At 39.2% G+C, this 12315-nt stretch overlaps 1 protein-coding gene across 4 annotated transcripts in view; it reads left to right on the top strand.

Annotated features, from left to right (window-relative positions):
- Positions 1–12315, top strand: part of LOC114642857 (homeobox-containing protein 1) — a 373283-nt gene that overhangs the window by 49985 nt on the left and 310983 nt on the right. For all 4 annotated transcript variants that reach the window (XM_051919335.1, XM_051919336.1, XM_051919338.1 and 1 more), the window contains exon 4: positions 2969–3079. In XM_051919335.1, coding sequence (XP_051775295.1) covers positions 2969–3079 — 111 coding nt within the window. The remainder of the gene's footprint in view (positions 1–2968; positions 3080–12315) is intronic.

Below are 12315 nucleotides of genomic sequence, written 5' to 3' on the forward strand. Positions count from 1 at the left end.
GGGCACACAACAACACTTATACTGTGTCTGCGTTGAGTTCAATGTACTGTATATTGCATGTCTTTAAAATGTATGGGGGGAAGCTTTTAAAACTCAACCGTACATAGAGAGAATATGCAAATTCCACACAAATGATATGATTTGAACACGTAATTTATGCAAAATTAATTTACTAATTTCTCAAATCCCATCTTAACTAAAGTAGCATGTGAAATGCTTCATATTCTATGTGCTTTATGTGCGTGAATCACTACATGCTTCTTAAATGGGCTTTCTCTTTTATATACAGGAGCATGCAGGCACTGATCTCCACACAGAATACATTGCATTTGTGATATTACAGTTTTCTGAACATTTTAGAATAGATGTATACTTGTTATCATTTTCATAATAGAATGCATTAAAGCATGTGTTAAACATGGGGGCACAGTGGTAGTGATGAGCTGGTGCCCCATCCAGGGATTGTTCTTGCCACACCCGTCCAGGGATTGTTCCTGCCTCCCACATCATGTCCAGGAATTGTTCCTGCCTCTCCTATCTGCTCAGTCTTTATGGCAGGCCTAGCCATTTGTGTTGATGGTGATTGACCCTTCTTTCAAAACTCCCAACCATTGATGGGGAACCTCAGAAACCTGCAGAGTCCACAATGTCTCTGGGAAACTATCTTGTTAAATCCAGGTCTTGAATTTCTTAGTTGTATCCATAATTGCCAACCATGCTTCCAGCTCCTGTTTTGTAACCTTGATAGATCCAGAGTCATTCAGATTGTTGTTTAAGATCTTACCAAGACAAATGACAGGTTTTTTTAGAGAGAGATAAAATTTGAGAATACCCCAGAAAGAAGCAAAACCAATCAGTCACCTTCTCTCTCCTCAATACCAGGAACCTGGATTTAGTTAGCTTAAATCACATCCTAGCCCAATAGATGGGACTCTCCAAACCTTTCAAGATCCATTTGCATCCCAGCACTGATGTTATTGTTATCGTCAGATAATCCATGAAGGCTCAAATAGTGAGCTACTGAACTTCAGATTTGGTCAGATGGCCTCAACACTCTACCTGAGCCTAGATGACCAGCATATTCCTGGCCTGTGTAAAGAGAATCACTGAAATGGTGCATCTACTAATGATCCCGTATTCTACCTGGTGCCAATCTGATGTAGCTGTCCAAGAGCTAACTTGCAGATTAAACTAGTCTGGGACATAATACCGCTGTACTGCTATTTCAAACTGTTTATTATAATAATAATAACAATAATAATTCTTTACATTTATACAGCACTTTTCTCACTACTCGGAGCACTTTACATAGAGAGTTTGGAGACACTTCAACCACCACTGCTGTGCAGCATAAACCTGGATAATGTGATGGCAGCCATTTTGCGCCAATACACTCACCTTTGATTATCTGTTAGGTGGTGAAGGGGTGAGAGATGGGGGATGATTAAGGAACAAGAATGACTAGGCTAAGGTGGGCAATTGGGCCAGAACATCTGGATACACCCTGCTGTTCACATAGGATGCCCAGGTATCTTTAAAAACCATAGAGAGTCAGGATATCCTTTTTTTACTTCCTAAAGTATAAAGTCAGTAGACTGCAGCACTTCCTGTGTTTGATCGACATAGGCATGCTAACAAAGTACATGTGCATAAGATAAGTAAATAAATATGGGTAAACAACAATGTGGCTTTTAAGTAACATATAAATATTTTTTTTATAAAGACCATCAAAAACATAATCGGAAACAGAACTTTGCACAATACGTTGGTGAGCTCTGTAGGCCCTGCTGTTTCGATGAAGGACATGTGTGTGTTAGAATCACTGGCAGGATGATGCCCAACTTGTTGCTGCATCCAAGCGGTGTCATCTTTCGCATTTATGCCTGGTGCAGTTGCGTTTTTCTTATGTGTGAGTAGACGTATCTTGCGAGGAGGGCTTCTGTTCTCTTTCTCTGATGTAGAACCCTCATCCTCATCTGAGTTCAGCTCTGTTATAGTATATCTTTATTTGAAAACAGCAGTGTCAGATCGGGAGGCGTGTGAACGTGATTGGGAGAATAAAAATGAATAATAATAAAAAAAAAAATGCTAACCTTTACAAGTACCATACATTTACACTGGCTGTTACATTTAATATGAGTCTGTATGTTTTTACTCAATAATAGTAACAATAAGAGCAGCTCACTACTCAAAACAGTAAACCTAGGAAGAGCCCGGACTTGAACCAGCAATCTCTTGATTTCAGCAGTTCTTACCACTGCACCAACCAAGTGGTTGTGTCAGTGTCATACCCTAACCCGATTTTCTTTTTCTTCGGTCATATTCTTGAATAAAAGCACACTTGTTATGTAATACTTGTACCTTTTGTGAAATGTTTATTTGATATTTGAACTTCAGTCTTCACACATTATACTCTTCATGTCAAAATTTTGTCATTAGTTCTATAACATGAAAAAAGCTTCTGTTTTAGCTGTGTGTTCAGCATTTCTTGCCTTGCATTTCCTGTCATCCTACATTTACCCAGATTGTTTTAGACACGGAACACAAATGAAATGCATGGATGGAATGGGATGGAATAGCAGGCTGCTTGCTGCTTGTGCTGATCGACACATTTGCAAAACAAAAGACAAAAATGGAGAGGTGCGAAGGAATTTAAGATGGCCTGGGATTACGACTTTTTTCGTATGCTTCACGGGTTCTAGTGTTAACAGGAATTTTGTTTTAAGGAGTCTCACTGTAATATATATGTTTATATAGTATGTCTGCTCAATAGGCAACTAGCACATGTTACTGGCAAAAGACAACATCTTGAACATTTTTGATTAGACCTCAAATTGCATTTCAAATATGCTTCTTTCTGCACTTTTAAGTGTCTGCTATAAACCTGTGGTTTATTTATTTGAATAAGTTACTCAAATGGAAGAATACTGAATTATGCCATTTTAAATTGTGCTTTTTTGAATGTTAGGTATCAGTCAGAGTCGGATATCCCACTGGCTTCTTCAGCAAGGCTCAGACTTAAGTGAACAAAAGAAGAGGGCATTCTACCGGTGGTACCAACTTGAAAAACACAGCCCAGGTAAAAACATTGTAAAACTGTAATAGTTACCAGTGTATTCTACATCTTCCTTAATGTACTTTTGGAACACTACACAGTGGATCATGTGTTCTAATTCACAAAGTTGTATTATATAATATGCCTGAATCAGCTGTGAGTGTCAAGGATGACAAATGGGCATCCCAGCTGGACAACTGCATGACCTCTTGCCAAGGTGAAAGGTGCTGGGGGATGGACAAGCAGAAGCCGGAGGCCAGAAGCAATTCCATACCCCCATAAGTTAGACAGCAGTGGTTTGCTGGAGGTGTCCAGCTTGGACACATGCAGGGGTTCGTGGCACCTGGTGCCCAGAAGTGCAACCCTGTCAGAGTCCCTGGGTGCCACAATAAGTTGATTTCTGGGTGGGGGGTTTGGGGGCTGCCCTGGTTCTCAAACAACCTGGAGACAGGAGGCTGCAGGTGACACTCAGCTGGTGGCGAAAGGAGAGGAAAGAGTTTTATGGTTTTGTGTAATTACTGGCTGTTCTTATTTGTACAAAGTACTTGGTGGATTAAACATCCATTATTTGAACCCATGACTGTGTTGGGCATTATTGTGTCTGGAATTGGGGGCTCAGTGGCATCCTCAACTGGTTACACAGCTTAATTAAAATGTTATTTTTGAAGTTTATCAGTGCATTTTTAAGTGTAAGAAATTGAGGATTTTTGACATAATTATGTTTAAGGTGGACAGGCATAATTTGTCTAGTTTTTGAGTAGACACCATTGTAGACCTGCAACAACTAATTGACATTATTGATAATAATCAATTATTAAAAACATTGGCAATGATCACTTTCATTGACTATTTCATTAGCCTGAGTATGTTGTGCTGCGCAATTGCATCACTACTTCATTCAGTTGTGAGCGCATTTGAAAAAAGACAGATATTAAGCAAGTAGCAGAAAATACATAAGAGCACACAAAGATGCACAAACATTTGAACAGAAAACATACCATTACAGGCTCTGAGGAGGAGCAAGACTTGCTGTCATCCCAGTAAGTTGAATGTTACCTCAGTGTCTGAGCAGAAAATTTTTTTCATCAGTCTCATATGCAAAGGAAACCAAAAACTCAGCTAGAGTGCAGCTGTGAATTCCAAAGCACATCAACCGTGACTGAAAGGCGTATTGCTCATTCCAAGTGAAAAGGCAGGAGTGGGGTGGAAAAAGTGACAGATCCAGGGTAGTTGGCTATCAGACTTCAAATGGCTTTTACACAATCAGGAGGAAGACATGATACTGTGCAAGTGTTGCTGCAGCAAGCCTAGTGTAGCCAGTAAAACAGATTTTGTGTCAGGATCACACAGTTTTAAAACGTGAAAATCTAACAGCACACTCTCGACAGCAAATGACATGCAGCATGCTGCAAGCTCATGTGCCAAAGAATCTGCGGTGGTAAAATGTTTTCAGACACAAAAAAGACGAGAGATGATGTGAAAAGATATGATTATTCAGTTAAAATAAACTCGGCATATTGCATAGCAAAGGAAGAACGGAGTTTCACACAATTGAAACCAGTTGCTTTGCTGCCAAAGAAAAATAGTCCAGCAAATGACAAATAATTTCAAACATTGCTGCAGACATTTAAAAAAAACTATTAAAGTCATGATGATACAACAGATTTTTCAGTGGTGGAATGTTGTGGTGGTCAGATATTTACATGATGGTTTTCCAGTGGTTTTTTTCTTTCACAGAAACTAAAGAAAAAATTTTTTTTTAATTTACAATTTTAATTATGATGGTAAACTTGTAAAAGATTCATGGCAGTGTTCAAGTATCTTTTCACTAAAAAATTGTCAGGAGAAACAGAAGGGTAAGCAGTGTCTTCTGGATCAAAGATAAGGCCCAGAATGACATTGTGAGAGACCAGATGGGGAAGGAGACTCTGCTTTGTTCACTATGTAATAACAGTCCTTCTAACGGGAACATGCAGTAGCCAGTGCATTTCGGTAAAGGCATTCCTGACAACCAGAACAGTGGAGTGAAACTACATAAGTTCATAGTTCAGTACTTTATTTCTTAAGAATCAGTTCTGTTCCACACCATCCTTGCTTCTTGCCCTGTTTTGAACCTCCCATTGTAATAAACTTATTTTCTTGTTTAAATGCATTCCCTGACTCACATGTTTTCCTTTTCTTTATTCACAAAGAAGTTAATACTTTGTCATACTCTGTAATGCTTTGAGTGCAACTGCAGTACCGTTACTCAAACAAAACTAGCATGTCTTTCACTGTTACGTGAAGTATTCTTGCAGTCTTCAATGTTAGCTCCACAGTTCTCCAGTAACAAACTTTTGTACTAACCAGAGGTGGGTAGAGTAGCCAAAAATTGTACTCAAGTAACAGTAGCGTTACTTCAAAATAATATTACTCAAGTAGAAGTAAGAAGTAGTCATCCAAAAAATTACTCAACTAGGAGTAAAAAAGTATTTGGTGAAAAGACTACTCAAGTACTGAGTAACTGTTTGAACATAATAAATGATTTATTTTTTAGAAATGTTGTAATAAGACAGACAAAAATATAAAATAATGTGCAAATTCTGCTTTTTCCAAATAATAAAATAAAAAATTAGTAAAAATAAATAACATCTTTACAAAATAAAGATGCACAAATAACACAAAGTTCCAAATCTCAGTTTTTCACAACAAAGCTTTTGAAGCCAATACCTACAGTAGGTAACATTTATGTTTGAACAGTGCAAACTACTTACAGTGACAAGATATACTGTACCCTGACAGTATAATACTGTATATTCACTTTGTGGTGTAGCGCAGGCATGTCAAACTCACTACCATTGGTGGGCCGCTTTGACTGCTATACGTGCGTCAGTGGGCCGTACTGTAACAAATACTATTATACTATTATACAAAGTTACTGTAGCTTTCTTTCCAATACTGAAAACTTTAAAAAATGTAACACTTAAAGTTTAAAGAAAAGCAATTTATTTCCATGCAGTCTCCATACAACAGTGTAGAATTAGAGTCTTAACCTCTTAGCTAGGTCCTTATTATATTATTAGGCTCACCCGCCTTTTAAGGCAACCGACTTTTATCCTCAATTTGTGTGCGCTCCATGTGTACATCAGGCATGTAAGTGTAGGGAATGAGAACATCATAGTGCCCATTCATAACATCTCCCGAAAACCTAAGTTTTTTTTATCTCCTCGAGTGCCTGTCCAAACTTGGAGTGTAGGACTCCATAATAATATACTTGAAACTCATTGGGGAACAACTCTCCCGCTGCCATTAGCTCAGAAATGGTACCATAAGTTTGAGACTTTGACATTTCAGTGAGATACTGAAGCTCATTTGTATAAGAGATTCCTGACGCCATCATTGTGAATGGCTGAAACCTTGACCAATTACTTAAAACATGTCGTACAATGTCAGCCCGAATCTGGACCGCTAAAGACGGAGTTTCATGCACTAAATACGCTATAGATGAGAATAAGCAAGCACCATCTCCCCCAATATTTACTACGCGGTGAGGCATTTGTACTCCATCAACACTAATTATTTCCAGAGACATAATTTTGTCTATTTTTCCAGCACATCGCGCACAAAAGCAAGGGAACGATGGGATCACCAGAACTCTGCTCACATCGCGTCGCTTCGTACCGCAAGTAGTAAGTCTGTGATAAACGGAATACCGCTATGCTTTGCACTCACGGGACGGAAGGACAATCCTGACCGCTTTTATATAGTGTCTTGATGATTGATATTCATTATATTATATTCATTGCTTATATAGGAGCCTTACAGTGTGAGATGTATTTCTTTTGTCCCAACACTTGGCATCTCTTGTTAGTAACCAGTTCATCAATATCAGGCTTGAAATCTTGTGCAGCTGCAACTTTTATGAGGGATGAAAGGTGCTCGACGGTAAGTCTTGAGTGATGTGGGGTTTTGGTAGCTTTCATTAACAAAAACAGTTGCTCACAAAGGTAACTGCTTCCGAACATTGACAGTACTCTCGATGCCAACTTACGGATCTACACATACGAGGGTGGCAGGTAAGCATACAAGCCTGGCACACCAACTTCGTTGTATTTTGCCTTCAGAATAGAATCTGACTGCTCTTCAATCAATTCCATTTGGATATTCTCAGGCGCATTCTCAACGTTGTAAGAGAACAGCGCAATGCCCTGTTTGTGTGAACTGAAATCACGAAAATGCTCACTGAATTCATTGCTCAGTAATTCAAGTTGGAAAACAAATCCTCCAAAAATCAAATTTTACTTCAAAGTTTATATTGTAAAATAAGCCGATATGCAAAAAGCCACCTGACCTACAATTATTTTACAAACTCAAAATCACAAAAATATGTTAATAAACAACTCACCAACTTCTCGTGTCCACTTCAGATCTTCAGCTGTAGTCTGCACTAACTGTTCGTTACAATACTAGCACAAAATTACATGAAACTAGAGCAAAATAACGTGAAAATATGCAAGCTATTACTACTCGTGATGGTCAGTTCTGCCCAGTGGCCAGTCTCAGCAGCCCAGTCAGTAGTGTAGCCTTAGCAGGGGCGGCTCTAGGCTGGGGGCAGAGACAGAATCGGTGGCCCCTTCGCCTGACAATGTCAATACGGTATCTTATGCACGGCAGATGGCCCATCCGTTGCGGACACTGCATAGCCGCCTCGTGCTCATGACACGCTTCTATATACGCGTGTCCGTAACTTGAAAACCAAGTGGCGGCCCATGATATTCTCATTACGGCAAAACATTATAATACTACATATAGCTTACTGCTCCGTCTCTAGCGACATTTGTAAATATAGTGTACTAATTAACAAGAAACAGAATGTTTTTCGGCCACATTGCCGTCAGCTGTGTCATTATTTTCTCTTTCTGTTTTATATTCAATATATATTGGCGTGGCGGCCCCTGGGATTTGGCGGCACTGTGCAGGTGCACAGTTTGCACATGCCTAAGGCCACCCCTGCTGCAGCCTAGCACTTCAGTTGTGACACTGCGGCTCATTAACTTTGGTCAAGGCTCATGGCTATACTAGCAGATGACGTTTCCGGTACCGTAATGCCATGGGAAAACACACTTTTGTCAGAAGGCAGAAGTAAGAAAAGTCAATAAGTAACACCGAAGATGCAGAATGATTCAATCACAAACGATAGTAATCATTTTGTACAAGTTCAGTGCTAACTAGGATATGTCATGCGGGTCTGCAGCTTCAAAAAAAAAAAAAAAAAAAAAAAGGCCAGTTCCAAATCCATAAAGCCGTGTCACTCACCGTAGGCGCAATTGCATGACCGCGGGGAGTTAATGTTGTAGTTGGAGCGAGTCACACCTGCATGTGCGGGTGCGATTGTTCTCAATTGCTTCATTGGCTTTCTGCGGCGTGTGATTAAGGCCCACGGAGACGGGAGTGTATATATACGGGTCGGCACAAAAAAAGAAGGGGGAATTAAAGAAAAGAGTCTGTAGGGGACCGGCATCATTACACACTTGCCCTTGAAATAGCACAGCTGATAGAAAATAACATTAGAACAAGGAAGCTTGTGCACGTAGAAAAAGTCTCACTTTACCATGACTGTCTGTGTCTGTGCATGTTTGGTTAAAACATGCTTGTTCTTCACTCAGTGAAGTGACTGTTAAGCTTCAGCAGGAGTTGGCTCTCAAGGTTCTTGCAGTGAAGCTGTGACCGTTTAGCAGTGAAAAGGATCCCCACATGACTAAAAGTCTCTCACAGGCTGCAGATGCAGGAAGTTTGTGTGTGGTCATGTGACTGCATGGCTACGTCTGATCGGTGAAACGTAGTCGTGATTATTGTTGCTACATGCTAAATTGATGTTTTTCAAGATTCAGGGATTGGTGTCAGTTGTTTCAATATAGCATGCAGTTATTTGTCATGTGTCGCCTAATCATGGCCGCGAACAATGGCATCATCTGAGACATTTTCAACTTCTTCTGTAACGGCTGTCTCTTGTTGCTTGTCGCCGAAGATACATCAAATCAAAGCCTTTTATATCTGTAGACATCATTATAAACAGCAAAAGTTGTAATTTGGTGTGATTCAGGAGTTAGCTTAAGTTGGTGATAGCCCCTTTTCACTTCTAATTTACTGAACATCATAGAGTTATTCATGCCTTGTAAAAGTTAATCTGCTGTTGGAAACGGGTAACATTCCCTGACAATTGTGCAATTTTTTTGTCAAATATTGATGCAAAGTCAAATTTCTAAATTGGCCTTTGGCACTATAACCTCCGGATTTAGCCATTAACTGGTTTGATAATGTCCCAGATTTATCAATTCTTTAATTTTGTTCTTGACAGCTTTTCTCAAATTAAATAGTATTCATGTAAGAGGATGGACAACTATTTCAACATTATAATCAATATACAGAATGTTCCGCTTAATTTTTAACTTTCCCACACCTTAGAATACTTCAGGGTACTGAAGCTGAAGTGTCTGTTTCAGATCTATTACAGGCCCAATATTTGTGCCTAGTTTTAGCACACCATGCTTCATTACTGTCCTTTTGCCTAACAGTGGTTTGCCATTCACTTTGATAACAACAAACTGCATATTCAGTCTGATCCCTTACTTTGAGTTTGCAGTTAAAAGCTCCTTTCACAGTTAATGGCTTGTTAGAAAAATAAGTAAACATTTTTTCTCTGCTTTCAGAATATCTGAGTGACAATTAATGTGCGGGATTGGTTCCAGCAGACCCCCGTGACCCTGTGTTAGGATATAGCGGGTTGGACAATGACTGACAATTAATGTGCTCACATTTAACATGTTCTACATTTTTTTTCATCCATGATGTTCAAGGTTGCACCAGGGTCAATAAAGCATTTTAAGGTTTTACTCCACCTAGGCAAATGTTCAGTTTTTCTGAACTGCCGATTTCATTAACCACAAATGCATACTCTTGTATGTCTCTCAACACTAATAACAATTGGCTTTTGGGAGCTCTTTGTCCTGCACATTTTAGAGAAATGATCTTTCCCACTGCACTTGTTACATGTCTGATCTCATGCTGAGCATTTGGCATCTCTGGTCAAGTGGCCTGTATTATCATGTCTGTAAAATTGCTTAGCTGTGTTATTTTTGCAAAATTGTGTTTGGTTTTTAGTTTTCTGTCATATTTACCTTGTCTGTGTGCAACATGATTAACAGTTTGTGTTTCTGCTTTCACAGCATCACCTACAGGTGTTGCTGACATTTGCTCTTTAATCCTGTTGCTTAGGGATTTCACCTCCAGCGCACAAGTGGATGTGAGCCCATGGCTTCCCTCAAGAAGACTGCAATACACATAAACAGAGGAGCAGTTACTTACAATTGTGTCTCTAATTTAGTTTTTGCTGTCTCTCTCAAAAGCACAGTCTCTGGCAGGGTGCCTGAGTCAAGTCATGAATTGCTGCGCCATCTATCCTGTTTTCTGTGAAAGGTTGTGAAAAGACAGTGTGCTAGCATTGCATTGATTCATGGAATGAAGTAGTCATTTAGAGATGTGACTGCTGCTTTATAGTCTGCCTAGGTTTTCGTATTCTGCATAGTGAAGAAATTGTATTGTACATTTGATCCTGTAGAAGCTCATTGTTTGACTGCATTCTCCATGTTTTCCAAATCAAGGAGTCTTTTCCCATCTGCAAAGAGTTCAAAATAAGTTTGCCATCTCATCCATCTTGGATCCACTAAAACAAGATCTTCATTGAAATTAACTAAAATTTCTTCAATATGAGTTTGCGGTTGTATGCTTTGTTATTCTTGCCAGCAATGTTTGATATTACCTTAATGCATGAATTAGGTATTCATTTAAACATACACATGTTTCTTGTTAAACCATTTTGACATTGACTTTATTCTTATCTATCCCTTTTTTCCTTAAGCTTCTTCTTTACAACCCATAATCACGTCCCATAATAACTATGTAGCAGTTCCACTACGTAAAGTGACATACCCCTTTTTAGGACTTGACAGGTAATGTTATAAAATGATTCCAAAGTTATCAGACAGACTGTTACCGACATGAAAAAGTACTTATATGCTGTTAAATGATATAGAAACTATCTTGTTATATAATAAGCTATCGTAGCTGTCCGTTTCTCTGTCCAGGATTTCAAATCACCTGTAGGTCGCAGACCATTTGACCTATTGACCTGAAATTTGGTACACATTTACTACGTGACGTCTACTATGTGCTTTCGGGGTGATGATTGACCTCCAAGGTCAAAGGTCAACCCAGGAAGGCCAAGGTCAAAAATCAAATAACCTGTATCCTGAAATTTGGTACACATATACTACAATGAAACTCTGAACTGTAGCTTTATGTTAAAAGCGAAGAGTTTTGGAATTATTACCCTTTTTATTTTTATTTTATTGTAGAATCAACTCCCGGTAGTGGGCAGCAGGGTGGCCATGTGGCGCATGCATCTAGGTGCTTTTCTCATCCCTACCACCTTCGCCATCACTTCCCCTACCTCTTCATATCTCAAATCATTCTTGATGCAGATTGAAGACTTAATTGCCAGCTTAAGTGAAAAATTAAGGAAAACATATTAAGTAATTGCAACAGAAACACTGACTTAATCAGTTAACGTAAAAAGATGCAGACGAAAGAAGAGAAGAAGCGGGCCTCTAGGGTGGAGAAAAGAAGAGCTGCTTAGGAAGCAGCAAGCGCACAACCTCTGAGCAAACGAATGCTAAACATAAGGAGAAAGAGTATGAAAACTATTTACGACAGGCTGAAGCAGAGTGAAAGAGAATTGCTCAAGCAACTGAGAGCAATGAACAGACCATACAGTGAAGACAAGCCGACACTGACCGAAAGAGAATCCCAAGAGAAAATGAAACTGAGGAAGAGGCTAATCGATGTTGGCAATCAGTGGTCAAATGTGCCAGAATTGCAAAGCAAATGAGACAGAACAAAACACCATCTAGCGGTAACAAAGAGACACTGATCACGTGAGAATAGCTAGAATGCTCTTAGTCTATATATACACACACACATACATACATACTGTACATATACAGTTCACCCCCAAACTTCGCAGGCGTTATGTTCCTAGAGCACCCACGAATTGTGAAAAACCGCAAATTTTGGATGTGGTTAAAAAAAATGTCTATTTTCATAGTTTAAACCCTAAATATGCCCCCAAAACACTTTAATTTAATTTCAAACTCCGCTTAATACAATACATAAAAATAAAGAATGTAAAGGTAAAGGGTGGCACGGTGGCACAGTAGTAGCGC

The sequence above is a fragment of the Erpetoichthys calabaricus genome, chromosome 15, assembly GCF_900747795.2.
Source record: "Erpetoichthys calabaricus chromosome 15, fErpCal1.3, whole genome shotgun sequence".
NCBI classification, from domain to species: domain Eukaryota; kingdom Metazoa; phylum Chordata; class Cladistia; order Polypteriformes; family Polypteridae; genus Erpetoichthys; species Erpetoichthys calabaricus.